The sequence below is a fragment of the Esox lucius genome, chromosome 1, assembly GCF_011004845.1.
Source record: "Esox lucius isolate fEsoLuc1 chromosome 1, fEsoLuc1.pri, whole genome shotgun sequence".
In the NCBI taxonomy this organism is placed as follows: domain Eukaryota; kingdom Metazoa; phylum Chordata; class Actinopteri; order Esociformes; family Esocidae; genus Esox; species Esox lucius.
Genome location: NC_047569.1, coordinates 23,082,540 through 23,101,583, shown reverse-complemented (window position 1 = coordinate 23,101,583; position 19,044 = coordinate 23,082,540). Strand labels below are relative to the sequence as shown.

The 19,044-nt window shown below is 44.6% G+C and overlaps 1 protein-coding gene across 1 annotated transcript in view; it reads left to right on the top strand.

Moving 5' to 3' along the window:
* Positions 1–17,049, top strand: part of traf4a (tnf receptor-associated factor 4a) — a 35,633-nt gene extending 18,584 nt beyond the window's left edge. The window contains exons 2-7 of the mRNA XM_013138890.4: positions 4,706–4,757; positions 11,728–11,832; positions 12,034–12,195; positions 12,784–12,945; positions 13,930–14,085; positions 14,863–17,049. Of these exons, the coding sequence (XP_012994344.2) occupies positions 4,706–4,757; positions 11,728–11,832; positions 12,034–12,195; positions 12,784–12,945; positions 13,930–14,085; positions 14,863–15,495 (1,270 nt within the window). The 3' untranslated portion in view covers positions 15,496–17,049. The remainder of the gene's footprint in view (positions 1–4,705; positions 4,758–11,727; positions 11,833–12,033; positions 12,196–12,783; positions 12,946–13,929; positions 14,086–14,862) is intronic.
* Positions 17,050–19,044: the final 1,995 nt, after the last annotated feature.

Below are 19,044 nucleotides of genomic sequence, written 5' to 3'. Positions count from 1 at the left end.
GTTGTGTAGGCTACAGGCCATTTGGGATGCCCATGTCCGGGTTGTAAAGTGAGTCAGCATTCAAAGGGAGCGTTCTCACTGTATTGGGTTTCCTGGGTAGAAACACCTGCTTCAGCTCTGTCCTCCAGCTCCTCCCTCCAGCTCCTCTAGGGGATCCCTCCATTGAATAATGGCATTGCAGCAACTCCTCAGCAAGAGTCAAAGATTCTCTCGCCAAGCCATTCTGCTTCTTATCTACACTGCCTGGCTAACCAGCAAGTATTTGGTAGTTCATGGACCCTTGGAGCAGAGCGCATTCTCTGGCAAACAACCACGATTGATGTGACCGGCAATGAAACAAGGCTACCCTGTCGTCCGAAGTCCCACTCATCCACCCGCCTATATACACCACCCGCGGGAACGCGGACAATACTGTCGTGTGCATCTTGTGTCTGTGTGTATATGGCATTGTCTTAGATAATAGAGACTCCTAGAGTGGTGTTTCTGGAGCTTGATAGAAGTATACCCCTGGACAGGAGGCTTGTCTGTCAATGGGCCTTCACATTTCTGTTATTGATCCTCATTACTGTTGGAAACTAGTGGCTTAGAACTAGATGTGTGTTATAAGATAGACACAAACATTCACATACACACTCGCACGCGCGCACACACAACAAATCGGTTGGATTTGGGGGATTAAGGGAACTCCTGCTGAGATGAAACAAGATTCCAGTTTTCTTCCGCCATTCCGGGAGCGGTAGCGTAGAATCGGGATGAGCTGGAAGACCGAAAGCCAGGATGCCTAAATAGAGGGAACTGATGGCATTTACAGTCTTGTTTGTGTAGACGAGTTAATCCATTTCACTTGAAGAGCTAAGCTTCCAGAGGAAGAACGCACACCAGGCCTGCTACAGCTACAGCCAGACAACCCTGTCAAGTTTCCTGATGGCATCTTAGAGCTTGAAAATGCTGTAGTCATGAAAGCCACTGTCAAGGGATCTACACTAAACATAGATCATTGCATAAAACAAAACAAGAATTACAAGAGCGGTGCAAATACATAAACTATGTTTTATACTGTATTTCCCACAGGCTTTCTGCAGGCCTACCAAACCTGGGGATTTGTCTTGTTCTTCTCTCTGGTCGTGTGCCTGGCAGGAAGCATATGGATGGTGACGGGGCAGTGTTGTGACTGCTGTCCTCAACATTATCACTGGGCTCAACGGATGGCTGTTTAATCTACTCGCAGGGCCTGCAAGAGGATTTGAGGGCAGGAGAGGGGCAATTAGTGACTAAGGGATAGGCCAGTGGGTTGATGTCGTTGGGGGGGGGGGGGGGGCTGCCCCCGTGCAGGGAAAATGGGAAACGTAGTCTGCGCTGATCACACGCTAACACCCACAATATGGTGATTAGCTTCAGGGCGTCCCCATCCATCCGTCTGCTCTTTCTGTCCAGGGGACTTGAAGGTCTGATGTGGGCCTGGCTTCCCCGCTTCTCCAGCACAACAGCTGTGGAGGATGGGAAGCCATTTAAAATGTTAATGTGGGGATTGTATTAATCACGCTAAGTGGCGGTTACTGAGCTGCTCTCCCCAAACCCAGGGACCGGGTAGCTTGTTGTTACTCGGCCTCCCTGTGTAATGATTGACTTGGCTTGTGAGAACCGTGTTCATGTCGGCCGGTGTTATCTCTGTACTGTAGCGTGCGCATATTTCTGTCCTGTGAAACGGCAACCTTGTTGCGGTGAGACCGTTGGTGTCCGTAATGCCAGCAGTCTGTCAGTCAAGTGGACCCGTTGAAGGTCCCCGCGGGTGGCGGCACTCTTGCCCCCCCCCCCCCCGACACCCTATTGTTTATCTTCTCGCCGCATGGCGCTAAGTGATCGGTCGTCGAAGAGCCACTCGAGCAATCTCCCTCTCCGCCGTAACGAGGCCTTTGAGTGGCCTTAGGAATAGTCGCTCGTGACGTAGCGTGTGGGGAGGACTTGTCTAAAAAGCCTTGTTCTTGCGGCGGCCGCCTCTGCTAATGCGCTGTCACAGTGTGGCAGTAGGGTGCTCCAACGTGCAGCCAGGCCAGTCGGGTTGCATTATGAACAGAGGAGCAAGCGGATGAATGCGTGGCTGCAGGCCGCAGGCTGCGTGGGGAATTGTCCTGACAGCCTGTGACTAGCCTCTTTTCGCCTGTCTGCCTCTGTTTCGGGCCGAGCGGAGGAGCAGGCTGGATGAAGCCTCTAGCTGTACCCTGGTTTCCTGTGTTGCCAAGGTCTCCTCTTTCCAGTCCAAAGAGCCCCTTTCTGTCAGTTTCCGTTCCTGTCTCTTTGTGGGGGAGAGCAGCGCTTTGTTTCTAAGTCAGTTAATGCCGGAACAAAAAGTGAGCGTGGGGGGGGGGGCGTTGACCTCAGGGTCTGTGTGTAATCATAATTGCTGGGCAAACGTAATAAACAGAGAATAAAAGGCGTTTATTTGAATTTTAGGGCTATGTTTTTTTACTTGGAGGCTTGACTGAGAGTCTGAGATCAATATAAAGGACCTTGTCTTGAATCCATCAATAGCCCTGGCTTAGGGGTAGCTTGTAGAGACATGCAGTATGAGGCTACGATATGAGGAGGAAATTATCATCCTAAATAAAGCATTACAGTTTTATTGACTCACCCGTGACAACCAATGTCCTCGTGCCAAAAGCACATCTCCCTCTAGTCTGTTTGGAAGTTGCTTCCCCTTTTTCTGTAGCCTATGAACTGATTAGAATCTTCTTTTCTCTGCAGGTGCCATTAGCTTTCCAACCCCTGTTTCCCTGTCATTCTAGTTTTAATAACTTCGGTGTGATGCGCTACTTTTGCTGGGCCCTGGTAATACCTAGTGGACTATAGAGAATAAGGAGTCGTGAGCAGCCTCGGCTCCATGTCATGCAGCCATACGCTGTGTCTGTGAAAGCAGTTCTGACTCCCGTCGTCCACATAACACCGATGACGCTCTGACCGCAGCCATGAGTCAATTGTTTCACCGTACGAGGTGTCCTGTTGACTGGGCTCTTTCTCCTGCAAATCGATGGACCTTTTTTTTACAGCCCCATTGTCCTTTATTAATTGCTCTCCAGCTCCCCGCTGACACAGTGACCCTAATGGACTGGAATTACTGCTGCCTCGTCATGCATTAACCCTTCTGTCTCTCTGTCATTTACTCTTTCTCACTCAATATTTTGCTTACTCTCTCTCTCTCTCTCTCTCCCCCTCCCTCCCTCCCCCTCCATCATCTGCATTCAGCTCATTCCCCAGCAGACAGACCAGGTGGCCCAGATGGGGGCAAAGTGCAGGGCAATCATGTGTCCCATCACATGGCCCTGGGTCTCTGGTCTGTTAGGTGACATCGCAGCCAACCAGATTACAGGGTTGCATGGTCCACTGAGGTCCGTAAGGAAGTTGCTCCGGGAGCCAAAATGGCAGTAGCAGCTCACTATATAGAGAATTGTATGCAATCTGGTATACATACAGTACGTTGTGGCACCCAGAGATCACTGGCCTCATTTTCCCATTCATCAAGAATGTATTTCAGGCGATGAAGACGTCAATTGAATTTCTACTATTGTTCACCTCAAGGTTGCAGACAGATGGAGCTTCTGGAGCTTGTGTTTATAGCCCAATGTACGCCGGGGTTATTTTTATCCCTTTCTCCCAGCTATGGGCCATGAAACAGGATGCAGATCAATGTTCCAATACCTCTTTGAATGTGGCGACAGCCGATGCCTAGTTGGCTGCGTTCTGATCCTTCCAGTGTGATCCCATGTCGGCACACCGGCACGGGAGGGAGTGGAAGTGAGTCCGTCTCTGGCTGATGGAGCCCCTCAGATCCCTGACCCAGACCCACCACTGACTCCGGGGGGCTCGCGGGCCTACGCCACACGACAGACGCGTCTCCGGGGCTCAGCCCTCGGTGGCCCAAAGGTTGCGCTTTGTGGCACTGACTGACTGGCTTTGCTGTACAGCAGGTCCATCGGGCTCAGCACGAACCCGTCCCGGTGTCTAACTGTCTGCTGGCCTACATTGTCGCGGTGAAGACCTGTCCATTATATCCCAGTGAATGTTTCATGGTATCATCCAGGCTGAAGGCGCACTGCGTTGTTAACAGAGGGCCATCGCCTAGAACCACAGACTTTTAGGGGACGGGGGGTATTTTTGCTGGCGAAACAAGAGAAGGGAGACGGGTTCATCAGCATGGAGTGTTCTGAGGAAGAAGGATGAAAGGAGAGACGGTAGCTGAAAGCACTGAGTAATACCTCTTCACACGCTCAGGTTGTCTTATTCTTACTTTCAAAAATAGCGTTGAAAATGAACAGTGCGTTGACATAAGAGAGAGATGTGAGTGGGGGTCCATAATGTATAATATGTTGACCGATCTGCCCCCCAACTTGTACTTTTTTCCTATCTAGTAATGCAGCTGTAGAATTGTGGGGAAAATCCTTGGAGGGAAGATGAAAGAGAAACTACATAAAAACCTTTAAAAGAAAGTCATGTGGCTGTATTGTGCTGTCTGTTGGGGTGGGTTTGTGAGAGCTGGGGGTGGTGAGTGTCCGTCCTCCTGGAGGAGTCAGAGTCTCAGGTTGGAGCTGGGGCATTGGCCCTGCATGAGGATCTGTTAGGACAGTGGTACCCCATCATGAAAATGGTTTCTGAAACTCTTTTCAGAGGTAAAATGACCATTAATGTTTTCCTTCCTGCTTGTGTCTTACAGTGAGGGAGTCTTCAAGTGCCCTGAAGACCAACTGCCCCTGGATTACGCCAAGGTGAATTCCAAAACCACCCTTTAACCTGTTTAGTTTTTCATATGGTCTGTGATACCCACACCACAACCATGACTAAGTAATTTAACCTGTTTAGTTTTTCATGCAGCCTGTTATGCCCACACCACAACCATAACTAGGTCATTTAAACTTTCTGTTGCTCACAAAACATAGTAAGAACTACATGGTAACTTCCCCATAGTCTGCTGATTATTCATTATGGTTTTGTATTTCGCCTAGTATTGCTTCTTCATTTTAAATGTAGTGCTCACAGAAATAATAATGGGTCCCTGGATATTTTGCATAATTGTGTAGTTATTGATTTTGTATGATATTGTTTGTTTTGCAATTCATATATTTGTTTATTTACCACTCCGTCAACCGCTTTGTGACCTCTGCCCCCTTCAATGTTTATCACTGTGACCATTACACTGGGGCAAGGGACAACGTGGCGTCAGACCGGTACCAACTTATAAATCACTTTTTGGTAAATGCCATCTGCTCACTTTTTAACATCTGCTTCTCTATTAGTTACCTGTGGTAGATATATTACTGGGGTCTGTCCTAAATCCTATTCTGCCTTTCTCATGTCAGTTTGCTGCTGCCAGTGACGGGAATGATTTACAAAAAACCCTTGAGCTCAACACTCTCTCGACTCACATTACTTAGAGTATAAAATATACATAGCTACTATCTGACTTGCAGATGCTGAGTCCCTTATTCCTATCTGTATGTTACAAATTGCAGTTTGTTTTGTATGTAATACATTTGTACTTAAACATCCATTTGCAATAATATAACAACAAAGAAGTTTCCATCACGTGGATCTCCATAGGACCTTCTGTCCATGTCAGGAAATATTCTGCACAAATAGGAAATCCCAATGGGTAATAATCAGAGTGAAAGATCATTACTGTCAGTAGATTGTGTACCGAGATCATCTTTCTCAGAACGAGATTAGTCTAACCGCAATGGCAGTCCGCCATGCTTTCCAAGGTAAGTTTGAGCAAGAATGAGGGTTGGCCTAGATTCAGAAATGTTAGTAAACAGCAATTTTGACGCCTAAGTGTTCTAATAATTCCAAAGGGAATTTCAATTCTATAGAACATGTTGATGTAGATCCTGTCCGGGGGCCACTTGGCGGGAACCATTTGGGGCTTCCCTGCAGCTATGGTGCCATTCAGTCTCAGAGACCCTTTCACTCTTGGAGATGATGTTACCCTCAATGTCCTGCTGTGAAGAGCCAGTCAGCCCTGTGACCTGTCCCAACATTGTCAAGGAAAAATGGAATCACATGTTTGTTAATAAAACCTTTAAGAGAGGTGGGTACATATTCTGCGCAGAGGGGTCGATAGTGAAACAGTGCTAGGCCTAGTTACGTTTCTGTCTAGCTCTTTGAAATGTTTTCGTAGGGCTATGTATTCTCTAGCTGAAATCTGTACTTATTAAATACAACCACAGCCAATTACTTGTTAAATAATAACCCATTACTTGTTAAATAATCACCCATTTATTTTCACATACAATGAATGAACTTTGCACTGGACGAACATAGGTGCCAGAATAATTGGGTCAGTGTTTTAACTTTTAAATGATAGACTATGACTAAATTACTCAATTTTGTCCAACATCTATCTTGCCTACTGGCATCGAACCTCAACCAAAATGTATGTTTGTCCTGGTCCTTGTCTAGCTTAGATGCTAACCCTTACCCGATCAATCATTATCCGACTTTGGAGAGGAGGGAGAGGGAAAAACGCTTAGTTTTATTATTTACTGTTGATAAATAGTCGAACCACCAAGAACATCTAAGTAATGGCAGTTGGGGAAATGGGACATTTGCTGTGTTGCGCTGCTGGTTGCTTACTGTTACAGCATGGGCTGTGTGCTGCCATACTCGCTAGTCAATTTGAAATGTCATTAAACATGTAACATGCCAACATCGGCAGTCCGTTATTGTCTACGGTCTGGTAACATAGCCCCTCCTTTCATCGCTGCCTGAGGGGGCAGGGGATTTACATTTTTTGTTGTTCTGGATCCGACCTGTTTAGTCAGCCGAACCTATTGCTATTGCTTGTGCACCATTTGGGACAGTGCAGGGACAAGCAAGTTCCGACGTCCCTGCCCCGGGTCCACAGAGAAACCAAGCAGCCAAGACGGAGGGCTCCGGGAGCCTGCTAGCCATCCTAGTGTGGGCCGCTAATTGTAATAATGAAGGACCACAGGCTGCTCATTCCCCATGCAATGTCACGGATTTTCAATGCACCAGACTGTTCACTCTACTGTCAGTATGAAGGGTTTTCAGTGTAATACACTAACCATGGAAGACAACGGACAGATATTGTTGCCCAACCGGAGTGTGGCCGGGGAGTTGCAAAAGCAATCTCCTGCCTAACAGCCAGAGTCAAAGGTTACCTTATATTTTTTTTATGTAGTGGATTGCTGGTAATAAGCAGGGTATTGGGTTGATCTGATAGAAAAATGGGCAAAAACCTTCAAGCCACTAATATGGTAGCTCTATTAAACCTCTTATCCCGGCTCGGCAGAAAGAATACCACATCTAAATCGTTTTAATTAAACTTTAGGCTTCTTCCTTTCTTTTCTCTTAAGCATTCAGATTGTAAGGGAAGGGGGTTATGGTGGCAGTTTCTATTCGTAATGAAATAATGCCTCTCTCTCTCAAACTTAATTCCCTCATTGTTCCAGAGTGTGCAGAGAGCGGATAAGACCCTAATTCTGCTATGTGCTTGAGAGAACCCCAAGCTTAACACTTTACAAAGGACCGATGTCCACTAAAAATGTCCACTAAATCGTCATCTCTGTTACTGTACAATCTCACTGGCTATTCATTCTCATTAATTAATACAATTCCCGTACAGTAGGCTTACGTTGCTCATTGGTAAAAACATGAACATGCTAAAGTGTGTTCAGCATTATGAGGCAGTTATTCAGTGAGACTGTGGTGTTGAGGTCAGTTGGGTAACGTTTGCTCTAGTTATGCTGCGCCGCTAACTTCTAGCAAAGGACTGAAGGACACTGAGTCAGGACACAGCGGTACACTGTCACCACCTGTCAGACACTGTTATTTACAAAGACCCTTCACAGCTTTCCAGTCACCTGGAAATTACCCGTGCTGTATGGCCCAAATGGCACACACTTCCCTATACAGTCAACTACTTTTGACCAAAGATCTAGGAGCCCTGGTCAAAAGCAGTGAAGTAAACAGGGAACAAAGGTCCGTTTGGGCCACAGTCCAGTTCCCTGGGTACTACTCACTATCCTGCCCTCCCATGACCACAGCGCAATTGTAATAATGCTCTTTCACTCCGGCAGTGAAAAATGTTTATTAAAACATGGCCTTGCCATCAGGGAGAGGAAGAGGAATGTCAATAATGTAAAGGAAACATGTTCTCCTGTGGGACAGACTGACTCATCCAAAACACAGACAGTCGGCCTGAAGCACAAGTTTGAACTCCAAAGAGCTTTAGTTTCTGATCCTCTGGGACGGTGTTGTTAGAAGACCATTATTGCAGACTCTCAGGCAATGAAAGAGTCCCTGGGTTTCTTTGTCTTCTTGGCTCAGCTCACATGATTTCCAGTAGGAAATAGTATTAGGGTTATCTACTTCAGTCAATCAGCGCTATACATGATTATGCCAGAGTACAGTACATGGCCACTGTTAGAAGCAGTGATGATCTGTAGCACAATACAGGAGATGCATTATTGGTCCACTGGCACAGCTCATCTGTGGTGTAATGGCACACATTCCTGTAGTCCTGAACCAATCATCTTTGGTTCAACTAAGACAAGAAGTTTGTTTCTTCACGATTCCTATGGTGAAAAGTAATTGGGCTTTGGATATATGCCGATAATAGGTCCAAGGTTAACACTGGCTTAGGCAATCAGTGTTACAAATGATCAAGCTGTCATGTGCAACAAAAGACCTATGCTATAGGCACCTTTATTATTGCATGTCAGAGTTTTAACATTCCCCACTATTTTGCACTTACTCTTAGATAATAAGTAATCATGTTTTTAACGTGATAATAAAATACAGATTGTTGGTATCGCCTATTCCCTGATTGTGTTGTTACCGTTGCTCATGTATATTCCTGGGTTACTTTGGCTTCCGTTTCCAAAATAAACAAAACTACTGCTGTACCTGTTGGCCTATCACTTAACACCATTACTCGAACCAACCACAACCAACCATGCCTCCAAAATGGCAATGCAAACCAAACCACAGACCTGAACTGATACACCCTGGCACAGTAAGACATTGTGCCACAGTGCAGGGCTCTCTTAAGGATGTGTTATATTCTACTCATTTGAACAGTAGAGCATAGTTAATGTTATGTACAGTGGATATAAAAAGTATGCACACCCCTGTTAATATGCCAGGTTCTTGTGATGTAAAAGAATGAGACAAAGATAAATCATGACAGAACTTTTTCCACATTTAATGTGACCTATAACGTGAACAATTCAATTGAAAAACAAACTGATATTTTTGAGGGGGAAAAATAAAAAACTCACAATAACCTGGTTGGATAAGTGTGCACACCCTTAAACTAATACTTTGTTGAAGCACCTTTTGATTTTATTACAGCCCTCAGTCTTTTTGAGTAGGAATCTATTAGCAAGGCACATCTTGACGTGGCAATATTTGCCCACTCTTCTGTGCAAAAGCACTCCAAATCTGTCAGAATGCGAGGACATCTCCTGTGCACAGCCCTCTTCAGATCACCCCACAGACGTTCAATTGCATTCAGGTATGTGCTCTGGCTGGGCCATTCCAAAATGTTAATCTTCTTCTGGTGAAGCCATGCTTTTGTGGATTTGGATGTGTGCTTTGGGTTGTTGTCGTGCTTAAAGGTGAACTTCATCTTCAGCTTTCTAACGGACATTTGAAGGTTTTGTGCCAAAATTGTTTGGTATTTGGAAAATTGAGAAATTCCCTCCACCCTGACTAAGACCCCGGTTCCAGCTGAAGAAAAAGAGCCCCAAAGCATGATGCTGGCACCACCATGCTTCACTGTGGGTATGGTGTTCTTTGGGTGATGTGCAGTGTTGATTTTACACCAAACATACTTTTTGGAATTATGGCCAAAAAGTTCAACCTTGGTTTCATCAGACCATAACACATTTTCCCACGTGCTTTTGCCAGAAATTCCTGCAGTTCCTTTAATGTTGCCGTAGGCCTCTTGGAAGCCTCCCTGGCCAGTTTTCTTCTGGTCTTTTCATCAATTTTGGAGGGATGTCCAGTTCTTGGTAATGTCTCTGTTGTGCCATATTTTCTCCACTTGATGATGACTGTCTTCCCTGTGTTCCATGGTATATCTAATGCTTTGGAAAAAAATTTGTACCCTTCTCCTGACTGATATCTTTCAACAATGAGATCCCTCTGATGCTTTGGAAGCTCTCTGTGGACCATGGCTTTTGCTCTGAGATGCAACTAAGAAAACGTACTTTAAATGATGGCAGGTGTGTAATGACTTCTATTTAACATGAGTTTGAATGTGATTGTTTAATTCTGAACACAGCCACATCCCCAGTTATAAGAGAGTGTGCACACTTATGCAACCAGGTTAATGTAAGGTTTTTATTTTTCATGTTTCCCCCTCGAAGATTTCAGTATGTTTTTCAATTGAATTGTTCACATTATAGGTCACATTAAAAGTGGAAAATGTTCTGACATGATGTATCTTTGTCTCATTCTTTTACATAACAAAAAACTGGCATTTTAACAGGGGTGTGTAGAGTTTTTATATCCACTATAGAATGAATCCTCGCTAGTTAAACGACAACACTGAGCTTTCATTTTCAGTGATAAATGCTGCCAAGTCACTTCTAAAATCTGCTTTGGTCCAGTGTATTATTCATGGGACCCTTTTTTATTCCACTGCACATTTGTGTTTTACTATTCACTTTTATAGTTGAAAAAGGGTGCCAAGTCTATAAAAGTGTATGTTAAAGTATGTATGTTAAAACCATGGCATCTTAACGTTTTTAGATTCATAGCCTGTAGTGAAAGTGGCCTTTGTACAACAGTGCAGGACTGTAATTCAGTTAGGTGTTAGGTGTGTGAGTGAGAGAGAGAATCCAGAGGATAGTGTCGTCCAAGGAGCAGATTTGGTTTGATTAGATAAAGAGTCTCATCTTTGATCAGTGACTATGAAGTGTTCTCACTCCTTCTCTCTGAGCTCTTAATTCCATAAACATGTCAGTGTGCTCAGGTGTTTTTCAAGTTAAATAGTTTTTCCTAATTTTCCTGTGTTACTGATTCACCCTCCATGTGAGCCTCATGTCCATGACTAGTCCATTAAACCTCTTTCTGCCGGTCAATCAGGCCTTCTTTGTCTGAGATTGATGGCGCCTTTATATTGACATTTTGGTCATTTAGCTGACGCTCTTACCCCAGAGCAACTTACTTACATGATCGATTTCCAACATTTAGTGCCTTTTGGACTTTAAAAAGGATGAGAGGGGATTAGTTACCCATTTGGAATCTGGGGATGATAAGATGGCCATGATATTCGGTATATTTGGCATTGTGCCATTCCAGTGCTGACTTTCTTTTTTCCTGCTCGGGAAGAAGTCCTGCGTTCCGCTACACGCTCCGCTTTGTTCATGTAATCAGACCGGGGTAACACCCCTACGGTTACCGTAAGTACTGAGAGATCTTTAGTTAACGCATCCAAAAAGCTGTGCTCCACGCAGAGTGACGTGCAGTGTGGGTGTCTGTCTGTGGCCACGTCTCCTCCCCCTTCCTACCACCTCCAGAATTGGTTGCGTAGTTACTCCAGTGTGACCCCCGCCGCTCCGCTTGGTACTCTACATTAACCAGATAGGATGGGGCCCTGCAGCAGACCGATCCTGTCCAGGGATGTCCTGGCACCTCCCTAGTTTACACTTCTTAAACGGAGGATGAGCCAGTATTGATCACATCCTCCCGGTTGTGTTCTGGCTACAGATCTATCCTGACCCGGAACTGGAACAGCAGATCCTGGCCCTGCCCATCCGCTGCATTCACAGTGAGGAGGGCTGTCGTTGGACCGGACAGATGAAGCAGCTCCAGGTCGGTAGCCTGCTTGGCCTTCTGACCTTCTTACCTCATTGAATGTGTTCCCTTGCCTTCACCCACCCATTGGTTCTACTGTCTTCAGTTTGGTCTGCTAGCAGTGACCTGGCCAAATGCAGCGCAGAAGGTGGCTTTCTTTCCCTGTAAGTATGCTGACACGGTCCTGTCTGTCCTTCTCTACCCCCCCCCCCCCCTCAGGGCCACTTTTCCACCTGCGCCTTCAATGTGATCCCCTGCCCCAACCGCTGCTCCCTGAAGCTGACCCGCCGCGACCTTCCCGATCACCTGCAGCACGACTGCCCCAAGCGCAAGGTCAAGTGTGAGTTCTGTGGCAGCGAATTCACCGGGGAGGCCTATGAGGTAAAAAAAAAAAAAAAAAACACGCGGAGACGTACATTTTATCAATGTTTTCTTTATTTACCTCACGGTAAGCCGAGTAGCACTGGGAGGTTAACCTGGTGTTAGCCACATGTTTTCCTGAGTGAATGGCAGTCTTTACAGGGTTCACTCCAGAACGTCAGTGTATGTAGATGGTGCTCTTTTTCAGCGGTGGCGATATATTTATAAATAACACGGCCGTCGCTATGTCTGGAGAGAGCAGAACTGTGAACCTTTCATACTGTATATGTATTTCGACATCCAGGAAAAATAGTGTCTCAGGGTTTCACTCACTAACACCTTTGTTACTTTTAACAGACTGCCCCAAACACAGGCCTGGTTTGTGCCTTCCCACCTCATTACCCAATAATAAATATGGCTCCGGTTTTTGATGGGATGATTATTTGTTCGTTTTCAGGGAAGGGTCATAAAATGACTGCATACCCAGAACTGTTTACTGTATTTGTATCTGGACCAAAATATACTTGACTGAATACTCGCTTGTCGTTTAGTCAGTGGTGATGTGGTCCCTGCTGTGTTGTGACTGGTATGTTCCTTCTCCCTCCACAGAACCACCAGGGCGTCTGTCCCCAGGAGAGTGTGTACTGTGAGAATAAATGTGGCGCTCGTATGATGCGCCGGCTCCTGTCTCAGCATGGTCTCGCTGAGTGTCCCAAACGCACGCAGCCATGCAAGTACTGTGGCAAGGAGTTTGTCTTCGACACCATCCAGGTCAGTCAACGACACCAAAGTGCCCCTCTGATCCAACCAGGCCTGGTACTGGGTGGGTAGAGGAGACTATGGATCTGCGGTGATATGGTTTCTTGATACCCAGCTTGCTAATTCTCACTGAAATTAAAGCTAGACCGTGAAGGAGCATGTGACTCCCCATTTAATTCCAATATGATGGATAACATTTTGACAGTGCACATGTATAACGAACGTTCAGTGCAGCCATCCAAACCTTGTTTAAAGAGCGAAAGCCCCTGCTTTAGGATGTGGTCATCCCTTCAACTCATTACTTCAGGCATTTTATGTCTCACAATGACTTTCATGGGTCGATTTTCTTTCGCATCAAAGTATCTTTCAAGCTGACCAGACTGCTAGTGAAGGTAGTGCCCAAACTCTGAGCTGTGAGAAGTCAAAGGTTTTACTGTTTCAGTTTAATTCCAAGGGTTTCTTATGTGTATCTTCCCCATTTGACTCTGTGATAAAGGAACAGTGCAGTCTCAGTCCTGGATGAAGGAGGCCTCTCAAATTCTCAGGCTTTGTAGAGTGTGGTGGCACTGGGCCCACAGTTGCATGAACACTGGCTTTCATGGGTCCCTTTGCTCCCTGCCAGTTGCTGTGTGCCCGCTGCTGTTTGTGCTGGCAGCGCCCACCTCCGGCAGCACCTGTTTCTGCACACATCCTGTCCTCCGGCCCGGCGGCCGGCCTGCCAGTCACACACGGCTGCCCTCTCAACTGCCCACACTTCATTCACTGTCTTCCTTCCTACAACGCATAGCTCTGATCCCGAATCAAATTGCTCATACATAGGTTAGCTTTGCTAATGGAAACAACAAGTGCTTCATGTTGTTTCCATGATACAGTGAGTTTTTGTTCCCCTCAAGGATCTCCTGAATATTGCATAATCATTGTGTATATCCACATGGGTGATTGTATTGTTTGTTTAAAAAGTCGAATTCACACAAAAGTCCTATTTGTGGCCTACAGAACCACCAGTACCACTGCCCTCGGTTTCCAGTTGCATGTCCAAACCAGTGTGGCACCCCGAACATTGCCCGGGAGGACTTGGCCAATCATGTGAAGGAGAACTGCGGCAGTGCCCTTGTCCTCTGCCCCTTTAAAGATGCCGGCTGCAAACACAGGGTAAGGCTGTCCTGTCTGCATGGATCACATCACTCCACCAGACGTGTGTCCCAAACGGCATCCTGTTCCCTACATTGTGCTCTACCTTTGACCAGAGCCCTCTAGGGAACAGGGAGCCGTTTGGGACATATATTTAGATTTTAACTACTTGCAAGAAGTATTGTATTTTTCATTACTGCCCATTGTTTTACTGACGTCGTTTTTGACAAAGTCCCACTCTCCATCTGGCTTTTTTGTTCATCTTTGTGCAGAACTCCCAGAGTATGAGCAGACGGGCGTCATGCTTTGTGTTGTCAGATTCTGTCCTTCTGTTTGAAATGTGAGCGAGTTTGAAATGCTCAGTGCATAGCAATGCAGATGGTCTGACAAAATGCATAAATGGCTGTCACCCTGACCGAGGAGGCATCATGCCAGACTTACAACCAAGCTTGCAGATGTTCAGTACTGGAAAGACAACAGTGTATGGCAGTGCTCCCTGCAGGGCAGCTGATATAGCAGACACTGCATTCACTTACTGTAAGACGTGAGACAAAACGGTTCTGTGTGCTGTGCATCTGTTAGGGTCGTCTCGCTGCTTAGAGAGTACCTCTTCCTCCACTGTCCAAATGCCCTACTCACAGCATCTCGCCGGTTGTAATCTGCTTGGCGACACCCCCTGACAACGTTCTAACGCATTGAGCCAACCAAAGGCGCCTCGTAGATGGCCCAATCTGCGACATTGTCCTACTTTGAGCTTAACAGACCGGATAGTCTAACCAGTCTCTGCTCTCTCCTCAGTGCCCAAAGCTGGCGATCGGTCGTCACTTGGAGGACACAACCAAGTCCCACTTGACCATGATGTGCAACCTGGTGGGGCGTCAGCGCCAGGAGATTCTGGAACTGCGGAGGGAGATGGAGGAGCTGTCAGTCAGCAACGATGGAGTGCTCATCTGGAAGCTTAGCGATTACTCCCGTAAACTCCAGGAGGCTAAGCTTCGGAACAACCACGAGTTCTTCAGCCCGCCCTTTTACACCCATCGCTATGGCTACAAACTGCAGGTGTCCGCGTTTCTCAACGGTAACGGCAGTGGGGAGGGATCACACCTGTCCATCTATATCCGGGTGCTGCCAGGGGAGTACGACAACCTGCTGGAGTGGCCCTTCTCTTACAAGGTGACCTTCTCTATCCTGGACCAGAGTGACCCATCACTGTCAAAGCCCCAGCACATCACAGAGACCTTCAACCCTGACCCCAACTGGAAGAACTTCCAGAAGCCGTGCAGCACCCGCAACTCACTGGATGAGAGCACCCTGGGCTTTGGCTACCCCAAGTTCATCTCCCACGAAGAGATCAAGAAGAGGAACTACATCAGGGAGAACTCCATCTTCCTCAAGGCTTCCATAGAGATTCCCCAGAAGATCATGGCCTGAGGGAGTTTTTTTGGGGGTGGGGGTGAAAGATAGGCTTAAGACTGATATGACACTTACCTTGTGAACTTTACCACACTTATCATTTAGACCCTGACTCACTGTCCATATCCTTCCAGATACTACTGCAGGACCTGTTAGTCTGCCGGGTTGTGTTGGAGGACTGGACAGGAAGATGCCGCTATATTTAAGTGGAGGAGAATTTTAAGTGATTGGTCTGCAGAAACCATAACTGAATCCTTTCAAAAATGTCTTCTCAATCTGCAACAAAAAGCCTTGGAAATCAACAGTGCCTAGAGAGTTTAAGTTATTTTTATTTTTTTGTAGCTAATTCTGCAGCACAGATGTAAAGATTAAGAAAGGATCGAGGGATGTTCTCGGGGTGGAAGGCTTCCTTAAGCCTTTGCACCTAGAAAGAATGTTTGGCTCTGGTTTGAACCATCCTATTTGACAACAATTAGCCAAAAGAATAGGGCAAAGCTCAGGCTAGTGGAAGAAGCTCATTACACACTCAAGCCCAACTGCCTTTTGTTTACGTGCCCTTACAATGATCCCAGAACAAATGCAAATCTCTCGGTTAGAATATTCTACATTGCCGTTAAGCCTATTGTAAGCAAACAATATAACAGCTGTGAATTAAGGGTATTTCTTGTTATCACTCTTCCGTCACTGTCAACAATTTGTCATTTGGTTCATTCTATATTGCTTAGAATAAGGAGATTACCAGCCCTATACAAAGAGAACTGCAACGATTTGACAAAGGCAGACTTGTAAGCCTCTAAAAGGCTACTTTTGTTGTGTCCTTGAAAGATAGATACAGTAGATGGGTTCCTCAACTTTACTGATCAAAGGTGCTAATGTACTTTCTTTGAATGGGTAGAACCAAATCTAACCCTAAGTCTTGTGAAGAGGCGACACAGTACATGTGCACTTAAGTTTGAAGAAAAAGCCATGAGAACAGGACCTGTTTACATATCTGGGTCTTGGTAGGTAGAGAAAAGACGTGCGGGAAGACATCAACAGAAAAACCTGCGAAACAATGTGATACTACGTGGAACACATTTTTGTACTGTAACCTGTATTCTTGAAATCTTCTCCCCCGACACTGAGGGCTTTTTGCAGTGAAGTAACTGTTAAATGGAACCAAATTCTTTTTATATTTGAAAAATGTGAGCAATTTTTTTTATGTGTTATAGACAGAAAGTAATTGGAGTGAAGTAACTGAACAGAGAGGGCTGTGAATTGAAGTGCATTGTTTTTACTCAACCCAGATGGGCATTGGGGCTGAAAAATGGTTATGCCTTGGTCCCCTCGTGAGAAAGATGTGTGAATTCCTCGGTATAGGCTGCATCTTAATGGTATGGCGCTGTTGGTTACCATGGCCACCAGCAAGCATCTTCAACTCGGCACATGAGCTGACCATAAAGAGCGGCTGAAGAGGAGCAGCCATGTGCAATACATCGGTTATAGGCTCCCATTAGACCAGTAACAACCGCACTAGAGGACTTTGATCATAATATGTGAATAATACTGATGTAAAAAAAAAAAAAAAAAAAATGCAGAAGCACATGTGATTTTTATTCTACATACAAATTCCTGGTTTCTTGCTATAATACCAGCCAATATTTTACAGTGATTTTAGACATGTACACGAAAAAGAAAACATTTTGTAAGATTTATGTATTTTGCAATGTGTTTTATACAACTTTTTGTTGTAGAGTTGGTGTTGAGTTTGGGAATATTAAGGACCTTTTTTTAGTTTCATCTCTTCTGAATTTGAATATTCGTTTGCTTGTTTGTTTTGAATCTCACACATTCTGTCATAAAGTATTTATTTTAAGGAGCCACCCCGTCATTTTTATTGATTAGATAAAAACATTGTTTTAATGTTGATTGATGAGTGCTTCTTAATTTCTCAAAAAAAATAAAATACTATCTATTAAATCTGGCTTCATTATGTTTTAATATGCTCTGTCGTTGTACAGTATGTCTGTGGGTTTGTAATTTATCCCCAGGTTGTTGCTGGCACTACAACTATATGAAGAAATTGACATTAGAAATGGACATTAGACCGGTGGAAATCTGTCCTTTGGTCTGAATTTTATATTTTTGGTTCCAACCATTGTGTCTTTGAGACACTGAGTGGGTGAACGGGTGTTCTCTGCATGTGTGGTATCCACTGTAAAGCATGGAGGATGAGGTGTGATGGTGTGGGGGTGCTTTGCTGGTGACACTCAGTGATTTATTTTAAATTCCAGGACACCTAACCAGCATGGCTACCCCAGCATTCTGCAGCGTTACACCATCCCATCTGGTATCATTTCCTATTCAACAGGACAGTGACCCATAACAAACCTCCAGGCTGTGTAAGTGCTATTTATTTAACACTTTTTTGGTTGCTACATGATTTCATTTGTGTTGTTTCATAGTTGTGATGTCTTTGCTATTATTCTACAATGTGCGCAATATTAAAGCTATAAAAATAACTTGAATGAGTTGGTGTGTTTAAACATTTTACTGGAACTGCATTGGTAACGGAGTTCTCTGCTTCCATCCTAATTTTGACAGTCAGTTTGCTATCACATTGTTCATATTTTACTATTCATATATAATACTTCTGTTTATATCCAGTACAACACTAGATGTCTTTTGGTAGAGAACCTCTTAAACTACAGTCAGGGGTGGGTAGAGTACTGAAAATCTGTACTCAAGTAAAAGTACTGTTAATCATCCTAAAATGTACTCAAGTAAAAGTTGAAGCACCACCTGAAAAAACTACTCAAGAGTAAAAGAGTACTTGGTCAAAAACGTACTTGAGTACTAGTTACATATTATAAAGCCATCGTAACAACAAGGAAACATTATTTACAAAGAAATTACAAATGCAAACTGCATTTTTAATGTTTGAATATGCATTTGTTTTCCAGAGCCCATAGCAATGCAGAATAGAAAAACAAAATAAATTGCAGTAAATAATACTGTATTCCTATTATTAATCTGTGTTGCAACTAAGATTCTTGCAAAGGAAGGCCATCACACATGTTACTGGTAAAAAAAAAATTAATCTTGTGTAGTAATGCTCCGTACATCTTGTCAATCAAATATTTGTTGTTTGTAAGTAAGGTCTTGGGTGGAATTACTGACTGCTTTGCAACTAAGCCACCTGGTTAGCAGCAACTGCTTTCAAATAAAATCTAGCTAGCTAGACTGGGTATTGTTGCTAACGAAAGTGCATGATTAAATAAAATGTAATAGTCAAGCCCAATGAACCACTAAAACAAATATACTAACAAGCTGTGGTGTTATTATATATTGTAGGTTAGCTAGAATATTACATTATCATTAGGATAGATTACATGTCGTTATACTATACTTGTTCAATGACAAAAAAGGTTAATAAAAAAAAAAAGCTATAATAATAGGATTAAGCTGACTAAATAGCGCGAACCGGTTCGCTAACCTTACCTCTATGTGCTTGCGGAGCTATGATGATGAGTTTTTGAAAGCATAAATGGTTGCGTCTTTGGGAATAAAAATACAACATTTCATGAT